Raw genomic sequence first — 23,103 nt, 5'->3', positions numbered from 1 at the left:
CAGTTCAGACTTACTTTTGGACCAAAGTAAAATGCATTGGGAAATCCTATTCTCAGTAAAAATTGGAGCTAGGGTTAGGCCTCCTTGAAGTCTGAACACCTGACCTCAAATTTCAATTTTCCTGGGCTCTGTGAGAAAAGTGAAGATGACAGCTTTCTGTTTGGACTTAGTTTTGGACCGCAGTAAAATGTATAGGGAAATACTATTTTCAGTGAAAATTGGAGCTATGGTTAGAGTTAGACGTCTTTCAAGTCATTGCAAAAAGAAAAAAAAAACCCCAACAACCTCAGGTTAGATTCACAGAGAATCTCTAAGGAAAGTGAGGCTGACAGCTTTCAGTTCAGATTTACTTTTGGACCACGAAGCTTTCAGTTCAGATTTACTTTTTGATTGGGAAAATCCTGTTCCCAAGGAAAATTTGAGCAATTTATAAGCTACATTTTCTTCCTTTCATAATTTTCTGAATGTATTCCAGTCAGGATTTCATCCAAGTTATGGTACTGAGACTACTTTGGCTCCCTTGGTAAATGACCTATGCTGGGAACCAGATATGGGAGGTGGGGAGTCTATTTGGATTCTTCTTCTTTAACTCTTAGTGATTTCCAATACCATTCACATTCTCATTTCTCATTTCTCATTTTATTAAATTTGTATACCGCCCTACTCCCGAAGGACTCAGGACGGTGAACAGCCATAAATAAAACATATAGATACAAAATTTAAAATAGAAATAAAACTAATTAAATAAATTTGGCTGAGACATTTTAAAACCCCAATAAATTAAAACCAAATTTAAAATTCCATTTAAAAGAGGAAAAGTTTAGGTCAGGCCAGCTTGATGGAATAAAAACGTCTTAAGCGCGCGACGGAAGGTACGCAGATCCGGAATCCTCCGTATCTCCGGGGGGAGCTCGTTCCAGATCGTAGGTGCCCCCACAGAGAAGGCTCTCCTAGTGAGAGAGCCAATTCTAGTGAGATTGGAGCCTTGTGATACTGTGGTGCCATGGTTCAGGCCTGCTTGCTGAATTATGTCCAAAAGATGGCATTGGAGATCTACTTGTACCCCCATGGGTATTGATTGTAGTGTTCCATAGGATTCTATCTCATTTCCTATACTGACTAACATCTACATCCGTGTTTCTTAAGGTATAGTCTAAGGGTCCCTGGGGGCCCCTCTCAGGAGTTCCCAGAATCAAAATTATTTGCCAGATACTAAAGGTATTTGGAACAGTTTAAAAGCCAGTGGTTGAAGCACCAAACTAGAAAGCAAGAGACCGTGAGTTCAAATCCTGCCTTAGCCATGAAGATGGCTGAGAGACTTTGGGCCAATCTCTTTCTTTCTCAGGCCAATCCACCTCAGAGGATTGTTGTTTTTGTTTGGAAAACAGGTGGAGGAAGTTGTGTTGGGTGTGTTCGCTGCCTTGAGTCATTTGAAAAAAATAATAAAGGTGGAATAAAAATAAATTTTAAAATAATCACTCTTCTCATTGCTTTAATTTGTTTAAAAAATATTTTTTCACATTTAGAATATGACTAAGCCTGATTTAGATGGAACTGTTTCCCCCAGAAAGAGCAGATTCACAGGATGAGAATGTTCTTTGGCCACGAGATTTACAGGGTTTGATCTGGAGGGGCATACATTAGCTAGTGGATGTTGTGGTCTGCCAGCGGCCAGCAGAGCTGGCAGCAGATTCAGACAGTGAGGAGGGGAGGAATGTGGGCCAGTCCTGGAGTCTGGGGAAGGCTCGGACGAGGGCTCTGTGTCGGAGGTAGAGAGGGGGCCAGGGCCATCTGGTAGTTATGTGCTGCCTCCAGAGCCTCCGGAATCTGACATCAGCGAGGCAGAAGAACAGCGTGAGCCTGTTCCCAGTGTGCGCATGCTCAGAACTGCCAGAAGGCAAGAACAATTAAGAAAAAAATGGGTGACTCGGGAGTAAGGCTTGGAGATGATTGGTCCCTCCCATAAGACATAAAAGAGGAGCAAACGGACGTGAGACTTTGCAGGGAGCAATTAGTTCATATAGTCAATCCAAGCTCTGAGAAGTCCGTTTGACTCTGTGCTCCATTTGGCCTTGCAATACAAATTGACAATTAGGTCTCTGGCAGCGTTTCAAGGGAAATAAAGGTGGGTGCTTATCAACATTACCCTGAAAAACTGTGTCAACTCAAGCAGACATCTGTCGGAATCTTCACAGACTGTTTGTGAATCATTACGGGCTGTGAATGACCATAATTCACAGCTGTCTCAATAAAAGAGACTACGATTGTGAATTATGCTTTCTCAGGAAGCCTAGGTCAGAACAGTGGATTTCTTGGTCTTGACAATAATTATCCAGATCTTGGTTATAATCCATCTTGACTATTGCATTACAATTGCCTCTCAAATAGCCTAAGAAAGGAGGACAGTAGTGATGTACCTCAATCAATACATATTTAACTTCTTTTCTTTAACATGGCAGCATCAGCTGTCACAAAAGGAACAGGAAGTATTTTGGAAGCTAACTTCAAGACTCAGCTGCTCTTACTACTTTACCAGCTTTCTTTCCATGCCAATGCAGAAACACATTCACCTGGAATGTCCTAAAATGAGGACCTTTTCAGTAGCACCTCTGTAATTTCCTCTCCTAATGGCAGAGACTGTCTCTTCTTTTTTCCTTCTTCTTCAAGAAAATAAAATAAAATTTACATTTATGCAGTCACCTTTGTTCCATAGAGCCTTCACTTATTCTGCTGTCTGCCCATTTCTGTGTTAATCCCATGTTTCTGTGCTGTTCTTTATACTCCTGATTGCTGTTTTATTTGATCCATTTTTATTTATTTTATTTACTTCACTCCCAGCAACTCTGGGCAGATCACAAAGTACAAGCACAGGAAAAAAATAGCAACAAAGCAATACAACCATAAGACAGAAACCAAAGATGGCAAAAGCAGGACAACCACAAGAAACATACACACACTACCCCAGCTGTCAACTATCCAGCCCAAAGCCTGTGCAAACAGCCAGGTCCTCCAAAATACCAATAGGAGGCTACCCACCCAGAGCACTTATTCTAGTGGGCAGGTACTGCACGCACGCACGCACGCACGCACACACGCACGCACACAAGCACACACACGGGATCCTGAGTTGCAGATTCTTTGTTAATTGAAGGAACCCAGAGCATGACTACCCTACAAGATTGATGGGAAATAGGCAGTTCCTGAAGTGATCAGGACTTATGCCATGTAGGGCCTCCTAAGTAACAAACATTATCTTCAATCACACCCAAAAGCATTTTGTGATTATTTGCTGTTTTAAGGACAGACAGTTTGGTATAATGGTTAAAGACACAAGGCTAGAAACTGAGACCATGAATTCTAGTCCTGTCTTAGGCATGAAGCCATCTGAGTTATTTCGAGGCTGGTCACACTCTCACAACCCTAAGAATAAGGCAATGACAAGCCACTTTCTGAAAACATTGCCAAGACAGCTGCAGTTGACTTTATCCGTTCACTCATCTTTAAAAGGACCTAATAATAATAGTTTAATGATATTTAATATATTTTGGATTATTGCTAGTTGCTGAATTTAGAGCAAAACAGAATTTAGAGCTGCAGGCTGGCTTTGCTGGAAACATGTGATGTATAAATGTCTTACCTTTAGAAATAAATAAGATTTTGTAGGCAACATTTAATGGTGAAAAATATGGTCCACAAATGTTTTGTTATCATACATGCCTTTCAGCTGTACAAAAGACTTCATATTACTTTCTGAAATAGAGTGACACAACTCCACCCCAGAATAGTCATAAACAAATACAATCATGATATTCTTGAGCAAAAAATGGTATTTGGTGCTACTACCAGTATATGAATTCATGCAGGTACTATATATGAATACATATATAAATTATTATATATGAATACATAGGGACAATATTTCACAACTGTTCTCCACCATCATGCTGTCTTCCTAAAGATTCTCCAAAATGCCTCCTTCACTTCTTTGTTCCTCAGGCTGTAGATGAGAGGATTCAACATGGGAATTACCACTGTATAGAACAAAGATGCCACTTTGTCTTGTTCCAAGGAATATGTGGAGGTGGGCCGTAAATACATAAAGAAGATCGTCCCATAGAATAAGCTGACAACAATCAGGTGAGAAGAACAGGTAGAAAAGGCCTTGCATCTGCTCTGTGTAGAACGGATCTTTAAAATGGTGGTTAAGATAGAGGCATACGAGAACAAGATGATTACTGTGGTGCCTACACAGTTTATACTCACTTGTGCAAATATTACGGTCTCATTGGTGTGAGTATCAGAGCAAGAAAGCTTTAAGAGTGGGGGGATATCACAGTAGTAATGATTGATCATGTTTGGTCCACAAAAGGATAAAGAAAAACTGAGTGTGGTGTGTAAAACTGCATAGAAAATGCCAAGGAAATACGAAATAGCTGCCAGCCAGACACAGATTTTTCTTGACATGATCACTGAATAACGCAGAGGGTGACAAATAGCCACATACCGATCAAAGGCCATCACAGCCAGAAGAAGACATTCAGTGCTTCCACATACAACAAACACAAACATTTGAATGGCGCAGGCAGCAAATCCAATACTCTTCCTTTCTGTTAAGAGAGACACCAACATATTGGGCGTAATGCTGGAAGAATAGTTGACGTCTATAAATGCCAAATTACTGAGAAAAAAATACATGGGAATGTGGAGTCGAGAATCTGTCTTGATTAGCACGATCATTCCTAGATTCCCCACCAGGGTGATAATGTACACCAGTAGGAACAACACAAAGAGGGGCAGTTGCAGTTCTTTTTGATCTGTGATGCCCAGGAGAATGAACTTGGAGACCCGTGTGTGATTCCACATAGAAATTTCTTCTTTGTATATTAATTGTTGGGAGGGGAAAAAATGTAATTAGACAAAGATTGGAATTTACTGCTTACTTTGTAAGGTAACTAAAACACGGGACCAATACAATTTCTGCCTATCACATAGAGTGTGTATGAGATTATATTATTTTGAAATCTATAGATGTATGCCTTTTTTTTTCTTTCAAATGTCAATGTAACCTAATGCAAGTATCCCCCCCCCCAGTTTATATATCCTCTAGCCATGGATTCAATGCCATCCCTTAAACTTGTGGTGGTGTAAAGATGTGTTAAGATGGAGAAAAATGTATAAGAGAAGAGTTTAACTCAATCCCTGGGCTATGCTCTCCTTTCAAATTAAGGAGACTCACTGCTCCTTCTAATAACACTGAATTAGAACACAATATCCAGCTTGAGATCTCCTATATATTATCAAGATAACATACTACATGCTAGAATATGGTCTTCCTTACTATTCTACTTATGATTTACTCCCATTCTCTACCCCTTTCTGCTTACTATAAATACAAATTGTCATAATTTTTGCTGTGTAAAACCCAACTATGCCCCAAGCAGATGATCAGGAAACTGCAGTTTTCTGTCTCCTCACATTGCATTTAGCTCTGAAAGCATGCTATCACATGAGGAATTCAGTTGCCATCTGGAAAGTGACTTGCAGGGGATCAATTTAAGTACACAATTACCATTGGTTGGTAACCATTGTCTTGGTGCTCTGGCAAATTAATTTAGACATGCTGTTTATTGAGAGATGGATAGTTGGAAAATCCTATTATCTTCATTTATTCTGGTCCTGGCCAATGATAAAGCAGGGTCTATTCTCTGTAAATAAATAGAAAGAGGAAATATGTACTTACCTCCTATTTTTGAAAGACGGCCAGAATGTATGATACATTTTCCAAATGTATTGACAATTTAACAGGAACAAGACTTCCTAAACCCTACCAGAAAGAATAAAAAGTTACTTTTTCCCATACTTGTACTTAATAGATTTTCCCCCCCACCCCCGCCGAATTTCTTCCACTGCTTCTAATGGGAGAATAAATAACTATAATTTCAGCACTGATGCATCCTTTTCTTTGTTCTAAGGGACCCACATAAGTAATGTTATGGGACTGCTGTAAGCTAGAGCTTCTAGCAAAAATTTCCAAGGCCTCTTTCTGTGAACACTATTCTCAAAATATACAGCTTACCTGGGAATGAAATACTGATAGCATTGCAGAAATTGCTGAGTGAGTGAAGGCTCCATTTATTTAAACTCTGGTTTAAAAATTCCCTGAAGGTTCCCATTCTCCTTTGACATTTGTTTTTTTTTCTGCTTGTAGATGCTGGGCAGAATAATGAAAATCATTTAAGTAGTAATTTATGAGTAATTTATGCCACCATCCTGTCAGTTGAACCAAATTAGGGACATTTTTGTCCCAAAGATCTACATGTTATAAAGTAGGACAACTTTGAAATATTGTTCATACTGCTTGAAAATAATCTTTCTTGTCCCTTTGTCAAAAATAAAGATATAGTTCAAATGACAACACAAATCAACAAACTAATGTTACGAATCCAACACTGTTTTCTTTCTCTAGTGTTGTATAATAAATTTTAGTTTGTTTACATTCTCAAAAACTCTACAGTTCTTGATGTCTTGATTGATGTAGACAAGATTTAAACAAGAAGAACCTATGCATTTTTAATGTGCAGTCTAGAGTTATATCAACAATTCTGTGAGTTTGGTCCAAAATGTGACCATAATAGGAGAAATCTGGGTATGAGTTAATGTTTCAACTCTGAAATTACATCTTCCCCAGCAAGGCAATTGCAACCAATCCTTACTAAGCTCTTTTGACACATCTAAAGGGCATGAAGTAATGTGGTTTTGGGTTACCAACCTCATTTTAAAATAAGGGATGTCATGTTATTTATTTCTATCTCAAGCCACTTATCAAGATATGACATTTAAGTTCACTATTGACGAGGTCACGTAGTACTGCCTAGTATTCCAGGACAACATCTCCCCATCTTCTGCTGCCAACTGATGGCATCATTCGATGCTTCAGTGTTGTACAACACCAATGTGCATTTGCACTGCGCCACAATCTCCCACCAAGGATGCCACCTCTTTGTCCATTGTAAAATCTCTGATGGGGAGTTGGTTAGGTACTACTTCTAAAAGACCCTGCCTGGTCTTGGTTGTCACTGGGAGTTTTGGCTGACAACATGCTGTCAGAACTATGGCCTTTTTATTAATATAGGAAGAAAACATTCATAATTTCAATAGTAAAATAGTAATTGGTTTTCAGTATCTTAGTCCAGTCAGCTTGGGGAATTATAAGTCTTGATGTCCACCCATCTTAGCTGACATTGAGAAATACTCTCTGAGTAAGCAGCCTTGTACCACTGGAATAATTTGCATGGCAAAAGCTCTCTCTTTTATTGTTTCAAGACTTTGCTGTTTCCTGTTTCATAGCCTACTACTCTCTCTTTCTTGGCATTTGTTGAAAGGTTTATAGTATAACAGAACAGTTATAGCTCATGAACCTCAGTCGCCTTGCTTTCTGTTTGTCTTAGTCTCAGCTTCATGGGTCATGAAGATGCCAATACTTGTACCACCAACCCAGAAGGATATGGTAAATAATCACTCGAATAGTTGAGAAATGACTTATAGAAATTCACTGACACTTGAGAATCTAGAATGTGCATTTTGGATGTATGTTTTCTTCATCTCACCATCATTACAGATTTGTTATTTACAAACTCAGCTCCTCTCCCACAGGAGTCAAGTCTCACAAGGAAAATCTCTGAGGAGCAGAAGATCTTGAGAAATCTCTGAAAGCAAATTATTAGAGGGGCAAAGGCACTCATACTGAAGCAGATACCTGATGAGAGCAAGCCTCTGTAAATAACAGATGGAAGAGAAAGTGCAGAGAGAGGTAGGCTGGGAAAAATATCAAGTTAAAAAGTGCCTCTTAGCCCTTTGCAATTTAGATGGGGAGAATCTCAGAGTAAATAATGTGCATTTGTCTGGGAATAACCTAGTAATTCATTGGTTGATTGGTTTTTAAATATCAGTCTCAAACTGGAATAGCTCCAAGACTTGGCTTCTGGAAAACAAAGTTATATCAGGGTTTTTAAAAAAAATCAGGAAAATCTTCACTATGTATTGAGATGGATTTTTTTTTTAAAAAAAATAGTACTGGATTTTTTAAAATATGCATTTCTAAACATTTATTTTTCCTCAAAATATAAATTTCTCAATGTCCTTTCTCATGTAACATACTTTCTTTCTTTCAGGAAAGTATGACACAAAATGTGGAGAAATTAGCATCCAGAAGTAGTTACACTCCAATGTATTATGTCATTTTCAAAATGTAAGCCAGGACAGGTCATAATATCAAGAAGAAATATGCTGAGCAGCCTTAGCTACACATAGCTAAGTTCTATATCAAATTCTACTGACAAAGCAATTTTCTACGAAATGTTAAGTGGATGGGGTGCAAATCAAAAGTGAAAATCTCATAGGTGGCAATTGTTTGTGTGATCTTAGCTTTCTTAGAAAATCTTCTGAAAAGCCATATGATGAAATAAAAATCAGTACTATGAGAACTCTTGCATGCGGCTTATAATTTTTCTAAAAATATGCCTTTTTTCTGTACAGAAACAAGCAACCCGAGTGAAGCGATCCAGATTCTACAATGTCTATGTGAAACTTTATCAGGCAGCTAGTTAAGTCTTGACCAATTCTGGACTTTTCAGTACATCTGATATAAGTGTGGTTCAGCTTTCCAGGTCCATCTTACAGTGTGTGTATGTGTTGATGCTAGCTCGCTTTCTAAGATAAAATGCCAATGTGCATCATGGATTGATAGATAGAACCTAACTTTTTTCCAGCTGAGGACTGAGATATTTTACTGCACATAAGCTATCTTCTTGGTGTTGCTGTGACATTCAAGCGCTTTATGAAATATAATGCACTTTTATAATGGGAACAAATCTTCATGGTATTGCTCTAAAATAGTTTCAGATGGTACAGCCAAAATAATATTAGGATGTTTGTGTCAGTAGAATGAACGAGACAGTGGTTAAATTTTAAATAAAATAGAATTTATCATCTCTTGAATATGAGAGAGTATGACTCAACATTAAAGAAGAAAGTGTATTCCTTCTTCACTCATTTCCTGAGGAGAATTTAACTGAGGTGATGGAATAAATGGCAGATATCAATTCAACTGTGAGTACAGTGAAGGAATTTGTTTTATTTGGAATCACTGACCGCCCTGAGCTGCAGATGCCCCTCTTTGCCATATTCCTCTTGAATTACAGCATCACTCTAATGGGAAACCTGGGCATAATCCTTTTGATTCAGACTGACAGACAGCTACATAGCCCTATGTATTTCTTCCTCACCCACTTGGCATTTGTTGATCTCTGCTATTCCTCCGTTATTGCCCCCAAAATGCTGGCAAGCCTCTTAGCAGTTAAGAAAACCATTTCATTCCATGCTTGTGCAGCCCAGCTGGGCTCTTTTTTGACTTTCATGATCACAGAGTGCTTCCTGCTGGCAGTGATGGCCTATGACCGCTACGTTGCCATCTCTAACCCACTGCTTTATCGATCCATCATGTCCCAGAGAGTCTGCATCCAATTAGTAGCTGCACCTTATATATATAGCTTTTCTGTTGCCCTCTTCCATACCATCGTTACATTCCGGCTATCATTCTGTTCTTCAAATGTGATTAACCATTTCTATTGTGATGATCTCCCGCTCTTGGCCCTCTCCTGTTCTGATACCAGCACCAAACAAATATTGATCTATGCTTTTGCTGGCTTTGATATGATAGTCTCCCTTCTTATTGTTCTTATCTCTTATGTGTTTATTCTGTCTGCCATCCTAAGAATCAGCTCAGCTCAAGGACGACACAAAGCTTTCTCTACTTGTGCTTCTCACCTGACAACTGTCATCATCTTCTATGGAACTTTGATCTTCATGTATTTGCAGCCAAGCACGAATCACTCCCTAGGCACCGATAAAATAGCTTCAGTTTTCTACACACTTGTGATCCCCATGTTGAATCCCATGATCTACAGCCTGAGAAACAAGGAGGTTAAAGAGGCCCTGAAGAGAAGAAGAGGGAGAATTCTGGTTCTTCGTTAAAGAATGGTTATTTCCCCACTCCAAAGAAAATTTATTTCCATCTGTTTCATTCTAAGTATGAAATAAACTTTAGTTGTTGGTTTGGACTAGCTCACTGCCCAGGATCTGATTCCAGGAAGACATATGGTTTCAAAGAGAACATACCAGGGAATCACATGCTAGGTGAGGTGTTCATGTTGATCCATCCTATTAATTCCCTCATCCTTTTTCTTTGAATGCTATTCTGTCCCTACCTGTTCTTCAGCTGGAATTATGCAAACACCCACATCTAACTATAAGGTATATGATGAATGTCTTCCAACTGGGCTTTTAGCTTTCAAAATAACACCTATATGATTATGTTACAAAGGCAAAAGCTGCTGTATCTATTTTATGTGCTTCTCCCTACTGCTTTAAGACTTCTTCACTCCATATTTCTGCCTCTACTCTCTCGTTAGAGTCATCTGTCCATAATCACACTGCTTTGCATGAATGCTTCCAGAATGTCTTGAATGTCCTGTACAATTATCTATCTATCTATCTATCTATCTATCTATCTATCTATCTATCTATCTATCTATCTATCTAACTATCTAACTATCTATCTATCTATCTATTGGTTCGATTTATATGTCGCCCTTCTCCGGAGACTCAGGGCGGCTTACAATGCGTTAAGCAATAGCCTTCATACTTTAGCTCTGTAGTTCCTCAGATAGGATGTTAAGCTGGTCAGTTCCAGCCAGGTCATTCCAGGACTCAACCTGAGCACATATATTTATCTGTATTCTGCATTACCATAATGACAAATTTTCAAGATAACCAGATCTCACAGTTGTCAGGTCACTAACAAAGGCACACAATTTAAATTAGCATAATGTAATATAATAAGATGGTGTTGCGGTTTTCCTGTAGAAGGTTGATGAAGACTGGTGAAGAAAAAGGAACTTTGCAAAGTCAAGAATTCAATTATCATTTTTTTTTTTTACTTTTTACAAAACAACCATTTCATAAATGCATGGCACAACATAGGAGAACAAACCCATCAGGACAAGATTCAGCAGTCTATCTGCATTTAAAAGACACTCTTTTGAAGACAGCAAAGTCCACATTTTTAATAGAGAGGACCTGTGGTTTGAAAGAGGGGTCAAAGAGGCCATCTATTTCAAAATTGAACAGCCTGCTCTCAACAGAGGGGGAGGGATACAACATCATCTGTTTCCAGTCCACAACACAGTCCTTTCAGCGGTTCCAAGAAGGCTTCACCCCATTTGCACTACTCGGGTAACCTTGATGACAAAGATAAACCTCCAGGTGGCCTCAACAACCCTCTAAAAGGATGCAAATGACCAGCTGTCTGTAAGGAGCATAAATCCTTCCATTCCCCACCATACAGTCAGAGCTGAAGAAACTTCTTGGGTGAGAAGTGAAACATCTTCAAAGAAAAACCAGAAAGTCTAGTTGCCTCTTGAAAAAAGCACCTTTGGGACTCTATCCTCATATTGTAAGCTTATTATCATAGATATAAGTTAAACGTAAAAGACAAGGTCTCAGCAGACTCTCATTTAAAGCAGCTCTTTTATACCATTTAATCAGGGGTAGGCTCTGAAACACTAGGAAATTACTGAAAAGTCACCCAAACCCACCCTAAAATACAGAAATAAGTACTGTTGTTATACTATATTTTCTTGGCTATTCATTGCCCATTCTATTTTATTCGCAATAAAGTGTGTGTGTGTGTGTGTGTATGCGTTATTGCGAATAAAATAGAATGAGCAATGAATATATATATATATATATATATATATATATATATATATATATATATATATTCTGAGGTTTTCGCATATATACATATATGTGTGTGTGTATAAATATGTGTGTGTGTGTGTGTGTGTGTATGTACACACACACAGAGAGAAATTGAATGCTGTGTTTTATTCAAAAATATAATAAGAAATAAAGAATAATTTTGGAGGGCCTGGATATGTGGGGATATTCTGTTTTCTTAAACTGCCCGTCATTCTGTATGGAAGTTACACAGCATGTTGGGAGGGATGAGGAAAAAGCAGGAAATGTGGGTGAATGCCAGGCTTCTGGAGAAAAAAACAATTCATTGGAGATTGCAAAAGGGAATCTGTTGGATCAACACAGTCTTACCAAGTAGAAAGAGCAAGAACAAAGGAATTTTCACTTTAAAAATGATCTAGGAGATCTGGGAATATGTGAATTGTGAGGTGCAATTCCTGGACTCCTGCATTCTTCTCCTCTGAGCTAAACTTTTGTAAGCAACAAGAAAGGATAAAATTACAACACAGAATGTCAATAATGGAAAACATTCAAGAGAGAGAGAGGGAGGGAGGGAGGGAGAGAGCCCCAAAGATGGTGAATTGGAAGAAATTTAAAAAACAAGGCTGATTATTTCACTCCTATGGTTTCACATTGATGGCAAAGCACTTTCCATGTACTTATCCCTCCCATATTTCAACAATATAAAAAGATTGTTTTTCCATGTACTTATCCCTCCCACATTTCAACAAAATGTAAACACAGTGTTTTGTTTCATGTTTTTCCATGATCTATTCTCCCAACCCATATTTTCACAAAACTAACAACAATGCCTATTCATGGGTCAACCTTATCATGAAATTAATATGTTAGGCATAGTTCTAGTAGTATCCTTTTGACTTTCTTCCATCCTTTAATTTCTTAGACCAAAGTAAGTATTCCTGCATATAAATTCATTATTTATTTATTTATTTATTTATTTTATTATTCATATTTCTATGCCGCCCACTCTCCGAGGACTCTGGGCGGCTTACACCAAAGACAGTATACTAAATAGCATATCGCCCTCAACAATCTGGGTCCTCATTTTACCCACCTCGGAAGGATGGAAGGCTGAGTCAATCTTGAGCCTGTGAGATTTGATCCGCTGATCTGCTGAACTAGCAATCAGCTGAAGTAGCTGCAGTACTGCACTCTAAGCACTGCACCACCTCCGCTCATTAACTAATATAAAGTTGCAATCATGACTATTATTAACATGATATTCAAACAACTAACAGGTGGTGCTTCAGATTCTAGGGCCAGAAAAATTCAAATCCTCCACGATCCTTTTATCTATACCTTCCATAAATCCTCCATCAGTTATGCTGGGTAAAACTAACAGAACTTATCAACCTGTAGAAGAAGAGATTTAGTTCCATAATCTTCAAGGGCATCCACAGTAGAGAATTAAACAGCCATCTGATTGTGGCCCTGACTCATTTTATACTCATTGCAACATGTGGAATCAAGGGGAAGAGTTTAGATCAGACAGTCATGGCTGCTTGTCAACATCCAGCTTGGGTATCCAAATAAAAGTCCAGGATCATTTTCATTTCTGAAAAACTTAATGGTTTATTGAATACATAATTTGGAAAAGCTAAAGTAAAACTAACTCTGAATTTCTCAGGTCCAATACATAGTAATAATCAATGATTTCCCCAGCCCAACACCCCCCCCCCGGCTTCCATGTAAACTAAATAAACAAGTTCCCATTGTTATGGGAATTATCTGTCTCACTTGCACACCTGCTAAATTGTCCTTGAAAGTTTCCACTCTCTCACAAACTTCAGTGGAGCTGTAGAAGTTTCGTTTTCTCTTGGCACTGCCTTCTTGACTTTTCTTCCACACACTGATGCCCCTGATAATTTGGTGTCTTCCTTTCCCAATCCGAACAGAACACCTGGTTCATATAATGTACCACAGCTCCTCAAGACCAGGGGTGGTCAAACTCGTGTCATCATGGCAGTGTCACATGACTTTTCCCCCCTTTTTCCCCCTTCGCTAAACCGGGCATGGGCATTGCCAGCATGTGACGCATCTGGCTCATGGGCTGCAAGTTTGACAGCCCTGCTCAAGACTATCATTCCTTTGCTTCAAACTTTATGATTATCTTAAACCACCAAACATTCAGCTATTCATGTAAACTCTCTTATCTAGAAGTAAGGCCTTCTTTCAGTTGGGCTTCTTCCATGTATGCAGGATTGCAATCAAAACCTCTCATTTACATGTCTAGTTTTATTATTTAAAAAGTTAGCACAAACTTTTTGTTTTATACTAGTAAGCTAGGTACTATCCAGGTTAATTTTATTAGAAAACAAGTTACTAGAATCAGCATGTTAAAAATGGGCCAAGTTAATTCAATTATATATTGGGAGACAAGCTTTTTAATTGTAATTCTAGAAGAGCAAAAATTATGTGTTGTTGTAGGTGGGGGCCCTTAAGAAGAAGAAGAAGAAATACTTTTGATTGTTGAAAAATTCTAAAAAATATAACCACTCCCAAGTTTGCATCTGTTGTGCTTATTTTGTCATTCCTCAACTGTATTGCATATTTTTAGCTAGTTTATCACAGTTTCCTGTGATTTGGGGTAGTAAATCAGTGGTGGGTTGCCCCCGGTTTGGACCGGTTCTATAGAACTGGTAGTAAAACTGGTAGGAGGCTCCGCCCACTGACCCCGACGTCATCAGGAAGCTTCTGTGCATACGGCCCTGTTGCAAACCAGTAATAAAGGTAAGTAGAACCCACCCCTGTAGTGAATGCGCAAATCATCTTGCTATTCATGAATACAAAAGTAGAGGGAAGACTTTTAAACTCTACTGTAGGCCATCTACAATGTCATTTTATAATTCTATCAGCATTAGCATTTTTAAAAGCAAGTTATGCTTTTGAACTGTACAAAACTTGATTTCCTTCCTGGTTTTCAACAATAACAATAATTAATTGGAATTAGATATTCATTCTTCTGCACTGACTTGCCCTAAATAATTTTGGGACAACTGATATATCCAGTTCATTAGAGGACCTAGATGGGAACAAATGTTTTGTGGAAATGGTAAATTTGCAATTAAATGTTTGTAAATTAATGGATTGAGTAGGAAACTGAATCAGTGATTATTCCAGCTATTCTTGGGCAGAGTATTAATCATCTGTGGAGACTTCATCCCTAAATAAGATTACAGAGCTGGCGAATTAGATGATGCTAGATAAGGATGTTAGGAAGGAATTTGCAGTATTTTCTGTAGCCAGGATAGTTACAGTTATGGTCTTTCTTTGCTAATAAGAATGGATGATGTTCAGGCAACTGGCTGTTTCTAAATAGTAACTTGTTCGATTGCTTGCGGCAGCCTTATGAGATTTCATTAAGATGACAGCATGAAAACACATGTTTACTCCAGAGAAGACAAACAGATGAGCATATAATTTTGTATAGACGATATCACTGAGAGAAAATAAGGTTTGATGATTTTTTTTTTTGTTTATGCAGTCTTATTATTTTTAATTGCAACATAGAAAACTCTGCGGTATACTTCTTAATTATTCCCTGTGAACTTTATTTTTTTTTCCTGTAGCAAAATAGTCCTAAGTGTATTCTCCACACTTAGAAAAGAAATTACGTAAAAATTAAAGAGCTTGGATGAATGCTGTAAACTTTGAACTAATGACTTCCGCATTCATTAGTGTAAAGAAATATATGGAGACAAATATCTTTATACAAAAGTAAATTATTATCATCCAGATACGTTGACTTGCCCAACAGATATCCACACACAGTTCCTTTTTAACTTATATAATTATAAGTTTTAATATGTCATTAGTTTCAGTTTGACTCTTTTATAAAATTGCTTGTTAATGTATAATGAGAAAAAAGCAATAATCAAACTTGGTAATAAATGTTAAGGTAAAATGCAGAACAAAATAAATTTGAAAATAGCAAAGAAGCAATAAAGAGAATTATTTTCAAATATTTATTAAATTATTATATATTATAAAATTCTTCAATAATAATAATTTGAGAACATCTATAATACCAAATTGAGTCCTGGAATCATATTGATCAGACAGCCCATAATATTGTTATAAAGTCGAAATATATAAAATTTGTAGAGATGTCTTCCATCCAGGATTTTAGGCCAGGTGTGGTGTGGATTTTCTTCTGGAGTAAAACAACCTTCTTATTTGCAAATAAGAACTATATCCAAAGTTCTACATGCTTTCATTAACTCCAAATTTTCAAAATATAATTTAATAAGACATTCACATATTTGATTTTTAATGTCATTTTCCTATCCAATTTGCTACCTTATTAAGCCAACACAAAAAAGGACCACAATATACAAATCGTAGTCCCTTCCCATCTATTGATCTCCAGCATACAAAAATTGAAACACAACCATTGCTGTATATCTTTTGGGGAGTTCAATAAGATCAGGAAACGAATCTTTTGTTGAAAAATCTTAATTTCTTATAGATGTCCCTGAAGGAGCAAAAAAGGGACTGGATGGGATTAGTAGAAATAGATGAGTATCTTAAGAAACAAAATCTACAATTTATTACAGTACAGGTAGTCCTCAATTTACCACCACAACTGAGCCCAGAATTTATGTCGTTAAGTGAGAAATTTGTTAAGTGAGCTTTGCCCCATTTTATAACTTTTCTTGCCACATTTAATAAGTGAATCACTGCTGTTGTTAAATTAGTAACATGGTTGCTAAGTGAATCTGGCTTCCCCATTGATTTTGCTTATCAGAAGATCGCAAAGGATGACCACATGACCCCAGGACACTGCAATCGTCATAAATATGAAGAGGTTGTCAAGCATCTGAATGTAAATCACGTAACCATGGGGATGCTGCAGTGACTATAAGTGTGAAAAATGGTCATAAATCACTTTTTTCAGTGCTGTTGTAAATTCGAACGGTCACTAAATGAACTATTATAAGTCAAGGACTACCTATAATACATTGCTTCCCATGAGCTCTATAAAAATGATTCGCCAACAATCTTCAGGGTTAGATTGTCCCATAATGTTAGCTTCTCCTGGGAGTTTGGATCAAACATCAATCTCCTCTCTGACATATTCCAAATAGTGTTTCAACTTTTAATGCAAGAGAAGCAATAAGACAGTGGCTAAAATAGAAATAAAAATACTATCAAGATATTATTAAGAAGACAAATATCCTTTATACCAATTTTCAACACTGCATTATAGATTCAGAAGTTGATCTAATTAAACTTATAAGCTTTCAACAAAGTGACTAAGTTCAACAATTACACTAAGCCATAAAGCATGATTTACTACCAATGCTTTTTCACAAGATCTTGAAATCATGGTTTTGCCAGTGGACTTGGTGACCCCATTCAAAGCCAATCAAGTAGCTTGTTTGATTTTGTTGGCACCATCATGGGTTGTGAGAGTGGGGATTATAATAAATTGTGGATTTTTAACTGTGGGTTTTTAATGTGGTATGCTGCCCCGAGTTGGGTGGCTATATAAATTTGCTAAATAAATAAATTAATGTTGGATTTTTTTTAAATGTATTAAGTCCAAGTGAACTAAACTGCATTATGGCTATATGTACTCAGTTGCTAATGTTAGAGAAGATACCATTTTCTCTTCTTCCCAGGAACATCTAAATCAACCTCTTCACATAATGCATTTGCCTGACAGTCCCTGACAGTTGGAGCGAATGGTGCAGAAATGAAGTACAGGAATAATGGGGTGGGTGAATGCTTATAGAAGGAAGTTGGCATAAAGAATATCCTACCCTTTCCTCCTCAAGGGATTTTTTTTTTTTTTTGAATAGTAGAGAACATTGCATCAGACCTACTTAGAGAAAGGAAATAACTAAGAATGCTGTTCTGCTCAGATTGCCTCTTTTTAGCCGTGAATGAATACTCACCATGACCACAGGGCAAATCCTTCAAACTATGGCTTCACAATACCTGAAAGTATATACATATAAAATACTTCAGTGGTGAAATTCAAATTATTTTACTACCGGTTCTGTGGGCGTGGCATGATGAGGCTTGGTGGGCATGGCTTAGTGGGCGTGGCTTGGTGGGCATGGCAGGGGAAGGATACTGCAAAATCTCCATTCCCTCCCCACTCCAGGGGAAGGATACTGCAAAATCCCATTCCTTCCCCACTCCTGGGGGAAGGATATTGCAAAATCTCCATTCCCACCTCACTCTGGGGCCAGCCAAAGGTGATATTTGCCGGTTCTCTGAACTACTCAAAATTTCCGCAACTAATGATGGATATTGGTTTAAAGATGGATTATCCAATTGTAATACATGAGGACAACCAAGCTGCTATAAAAATGGCAACAAATTTAGCACTTTAAAACTAGATCTAAGTATACTGACATTCGGTATCTGAATGTTCATCAGTGTATCCAAAGCAACATGGTTAAGTTGGAATATTGTATGTCAGAAGACAATATTGCTGATAATTTTACCAAAGCGCAAGGTGCTATCAAACATAGAACGTGTTGTGATAGCTATGGATTAAGAATCTAAACTGTATATATTGACCTGTCCAAAGGGGAGAATGTTGGGATATGGTTTGAGCCTAACAAGTTGTCCAGGCAATATATGTGTTCTGTGACTTTAATATGAATATGTATTGTGTGACTTTAAAGTTTTACTGCTGATTCATTAAAATGCTGAGTCATGCTGTAATTAGATAATCACTGGTTGTGAATGTATTTAAGAAAAGTACTGTAACGTATTCAGTTGATGATAAGCTACCATAGTGTGAGGAGTGCTATCCATTGTGCTATCATCGTTGGATGGATCTGCTACCATCATGGTTTGTGAACCAGAGTGAGTTTGTTATTCTAACCAACTACTGTTTGTGTGGTAAGAAGATATTTGTATCGCTGGACTGATTTAACTGGCAAAGACTTGGATTGATTTAAAGACTATGAGATTGTTTTTTCATTATAAAGTAAACTTTTGATAAACCAGTTTGCACATCTCTTATTCATTGCTCTCAGCAACGTTTCTCTGTGCTCTACACTCTGCTGGTTGGTAACACAACAACAATATCCTTAACAAATCCTAACCACTTTCCTTTTAAAAGGGAATAGATACTGGATTTAAAAAACCCCAATACACTACTATTTATAATCCACCCCCTCCCAATGTGGCTGCTTATAATGTTTTGCTGGTAAGTGGCTGATGGATTGTGATGAAGCACGAACTGGATTAGTTTATCTGAGAGGAAATTATAACTGACTTGATAAGTGTCAAATTCAAGCCTGGAATGAAATACAAAATAAAGGAAGTAGGAAATAGTCTCAGAGGTCATATGCCATTTGGGCAAAAACTCAAAGCCAGACTAAGTACTGTATTAATAGTGCCTATTTACATGAGCATAGCTGACCTTAAACCACACATTAGCTAAAAACAGTCAGTGCCTTGGACCAGGTCTAGCCTCTTGTTTACAAAAGCCTTTTCATGAGCTCACCTTCTCTGAAAAGGAACACAAAATCACCACCAGTCAGTCAGTTGGTAAAAATTATAGTTATTCATTCAAGAAATATAACAGCATGCCTGTCCTACTATACTACATCTTAAGGAAAAGATACACATATATGCATAAATGAAGTACAAATATGTGTATGAAGCTTTTTCTGGAATTATACTCTGTTTTCCCGAAAATAAGACAGCCCTGATAAAAAGGCCGATCAGGCTTTTGAGTGCATGTGCTAAAATAAGCCTCCCCCCGAAAATAAGCCCACCCCAAAAATATTTAAACGCAGATCTGGAAATCAGGTAAGACGGCAAAAGGAGCACCATCTTGCTCCACGTGCCCCAAAATAATAAGACCTCCCCAAAAATAAGGCCAAGCACTTATTTCGGGGTTCAAAAAATATAAGACAGGGTCTTATTTTCAGGGAAAACGATATTTTCAGACACAGTTAGGATTATCAGTCATGTAAACTCTTTGTGTAAACTGAAATATGTTTGTACTTTAGCTTCAAATCTTCCCTAGAGGAAAGATTAGAAAAACATGGATGAGCTTCTGTCTCTTTCAACATCTTTGAAACAGAGCATTTTAAAAAGGGAAGATTCCTACAACTTTCTGGATGTTGATATTTCATGCTGTAACAAGTGAACCATCATAAAATAATCCAAATCAATTCAGTTCAACCTTTATTGTCAAAGCACAACACGTGTACAATGAGATTGGCTGAGCCTCCCTTCATGTACCCCTCCAACATAAATACATATCAATAACTCACAGTGAAAGAAAGAAAATCCCTAACCCAATAAATCATACTAATTCTTGATCTTCTCCAGATAAAGATAATTCTTCCTCTGAAGTGAGATTTTCTGTCCAATATTCTAGCCTAGGCGAGAATAATAGATGGCAAAAGAAAAGCTTCACAACTTAAACAGAGGTTTGAAGACTGTTGAATTCTCAGGAACTCAACAGAAAACCCACTCACTTTTTTTCTTGTGTTAACTGATGAGTTTTTCAGTGGATAGTAGAGAGCAAAGGATTGCTCCTTTGCAGCTAAACACCATGGAGAAATGCTGCTCTTCAGCAGGTTCAGGGAGAGAAGAGATAAGCTTCCAGTTTTCCCAGTGACCTTGCTCTGAAATTCCCAGTTTCCTTGAAGAGGTCTATCTTACAATGGTATCTTTGCTCTTATAATTGGTCAGTTCTCAGTTTGTTTTTTAAAAAAAATCAATAATACCATTTTCCTTGCTTGATAATAAAGCATCATCTAACAATTATGTTTAAAAAACCCAATTTCTTTCTAAAATTAATGTCCATGTGTCAAAGCATGATATTATTATTGGAACATGATCAGGAATTATGGTTCAGTCAGTACAGTACTTTTCAAATAAATCAGTCCTGGATCAAGACATCAAGAAAATAATCTAAATGGTGTTAATAAAAACATGTATTCTTGTTTGGTTACATTCAATTGTCTTCATAACAAATCAATGTAAACTGTTATACAGATGTATTATATATATTGACAGATAAATAATCCCGATAGCATCTTCTAAGAAAGATTGTGCATTGTATTGGGTATTGATCTGGATAATTTGGTGGGATAGTGTCAGTTGCAAATGACTTTTTTCATGCCCACCTAACAATATTTTTACTGGATCAAAATTTCAAGAGAAAGTGAATCTCTTTAATTAACTTAGTAAAAGTAGAGGTCCTTTGGGAAATATGTTTTTAATGGCTTCCTGTGAGCAATGCAATACTTGCATTAGATGTCTGGGGCTCTGAGGTAGACAAATAAATACCTCCAATTTGTCTGTCTGAATAACTGAAGCACATGAAAACAACAAAGGATAGTCCGATCATCTTCTGAGCATCCTGTTTGACCATCTTCTCTGAACATCCTAAGTGGTACCTGACAAATCCACAATAAAGCATGAAGATTCCTACCACAATTTCCAGGTAGGATATAGTTTTAGAGAAAGTGAGGCCGGGCATTGCAAAACCAGAATTTGGGAAATCTAAATTCTGAGACAATATATGAAATGATGCAATAAGAAGAATCTTCTTGATGAAAGCCAAGAAAGGAGATAAACAGAGATGCTGAGATGTCAAGCTAGTCTTTAATGATAATCAAACATTTCCTGAATAGTAACTGTTGCTAAGAAAGATAAGCAGCAGATCTACAGTATAAGCAATTTCTAAAAAGCCACAGTGCTCTTTTCTTCCAAAAGTAGTGTGATTGAAATGTTTTAGTGTTTCGTATGCTTGACATTACAGCATCCACACAGTCCTTGCTTCCTTTTTTTCCATGCAAAACTATTAATCCAGTGTTTTGTTTCGCTTTAACACAGAATATTTGCTTCAGCAGAAATGCCAGCCTGGACATAGTACCTAGAATATTACAATGGTCCAGGTCATAACAGGAAAAAAAAATCCAATGGTCTCTTCCATTCTTGTAGATCTTACAAGGAAGATAAAAGTCTCTCCAAAATAAGGTTAGCTCAGAAGAGGAAGAAATTAATGCCATTTGGACAATATGGGCCAGATTTTCCTGTCTGACATCTTTCAGAGATGTTGGAGTCAGATCTACATCTCTCAGATTTTGAAGGCAGCTGTTACCCCAGCACAGCTGGAAGGCAACCAGTATAAGAAGGATGATAAGAGAGTTCTCTCTCGCTCTCTCCCTTCCCAAGCACTAATTATACATGTATAAATGACACACTCACAATATAGAATCCTTCTAGCTGAGGAAATGAAAGGAGAAGAAGAAAATAAAATTCACATTTATTTAGTTTGAAGCCCATTGCCATGATTCTTCTCATGTTATGGGGAAAAGGGACTACCTAGCCTGTATATTCCCAGTCAATTGTGCCTAATGTAGAAAGTAACTTTTGAATCTACCTCCTCAATCTCAAATTCTGGGGCCATACTACTCTAGGTCAAAAGTTCTTTTTGGTATCACATTCTGATGACTAGATGAAATTGTTATTGCATTTCCTTCTGTCCTTTCCTAGTTCAGAACTAGTGGATGGAAATCCAATACATTTTACTGCATAACAGATGTTATCCTTGATAGCTTGAAGCGATACCTTTGGAGATATATATATATATATATATATATATATATATATATATATATATATATATATATATATATATATATATATATATATATATATATATATATATATATATATATATATATATATATATATATATATATATATATATGTGTGTGTGTGTGTGTGTGTGTGTGTGTGTGTGTGTGTGTGTGTGTGTGTGTGTGACTAAAGATTGTTTGTCTTTAGCTTTCTTTAAACAGAAAACATACCTTGCACGCTTCCAAAAATGCTACTTAGACACCCCTAGAAAGTGCTGCAAAGGAGAGAGACTTATGATGCTGTGAGCCCCAAGGCAATTTTGCTGTGAAAAGAAGAGAAAATAAGAAATAGAATTAAAAAGGAGTATCCTTCCATCTGGGTGACCTTCAGACAAACTATAACTACCATTATTTGTTGATAACATGAATGAACATATTTTCAATATTAGTAGATACCCGCTGGATGCATTTGGACATCTTGAGGATCATGAATATGTCCAAGTATTCACAGAGCATCCCATAATGAAGGAGAGGTGTCATCTCAATCTGGTTTCATGGCCAGGCCTCCTTGGTATACTTATTGTTTTACTCTTTTTTTTGCAGTCAGACATTGTATATGTGCATTTACATGTAATGTAGAGATAACTTCAAGCAATTTGATTCTCACCTGCTCAAGGTTAACTCAGCCTTCCAT

General features: G+C 37.2%; 2 protein-coding genes across 4 annotated transcripts; one reads left to right on the top strand and one right to left on the bottom strand.

The window, feature by feature from the left end:
• Positions 1–1,039: 1,039 nt before the first annotated feature.
• Positions 1,040–10,231, top strand: LOC117667147 (olfactory receptor 8U3-like). 3 transcript variants are annotated; one of them, XM_060687827.2, is made up of 2 exons: positions 1,040–1,059; positions 9,114–10,231. In XM_060687827.2, the coding sequence occupies exons 1-2, from the start codon at positions 1,040–1,042 to the stop codon at positions 10,030–10,032; spliced, it is 939 nt and encodes a 312-aa protein (XP_060543810.2). In that variant the 3' UTR covers positions 10,033–10,231. The 3 variants fall into 3 exon arrangements, with proteins under 3 accessions (XP_060543810.2, XP_034276254.2, XP_034276253.2); XM_034420363.2 differs by lacking the exon at positions 1,040–1,059 and adding an exon at positions 5,988–6,007; XM_034420362.3 differs by lacking the exon at positions 1,040–1,059 and having other exon boundaries at positions 9,066–10,231.
• On the bottom strand, positions 1,534–4,878 carry LOC117667198 (olfactory receptor 5AR1-like). Its single transcript, XM_087892764.1, has 2 exons — positions 3,956–4,878; positions 1,534–1,564 (listed from the first exon to the last, which is right to left on the bottom strand). The coding sequence occupies exons 1-2, from the start codon at positions 4,861–4,863 to the stop codon at positions 1,534–1,536; spliced, it is 939 nt and encodes a 312-aa protein (XP_087748890.1). The 5' UTR covers positions 4,864–4,878.
• Positions 10,232–23,103: the final 12,872 nt, after the last annotated feature.

The sequence above is a fragment of the Pantherophis guttatus genome, chromosome 1 (genome assembly GCF_059756535.1).
Source record: "Pantherophis guttatus breed Tessera chromosome 1, ASM5975653v1, whole genome shotgun sequence".
NCBI lineage: Eukaryota > Metazoa > Chordata > Lepidosauria > Squamata > Colubridae > Pantherophis > Pantherophis guttatus.
Note: the sequence above shows the minus strand (reverse complement) of the source record. Positions and strands in the feature narration are given on the sequence as shown.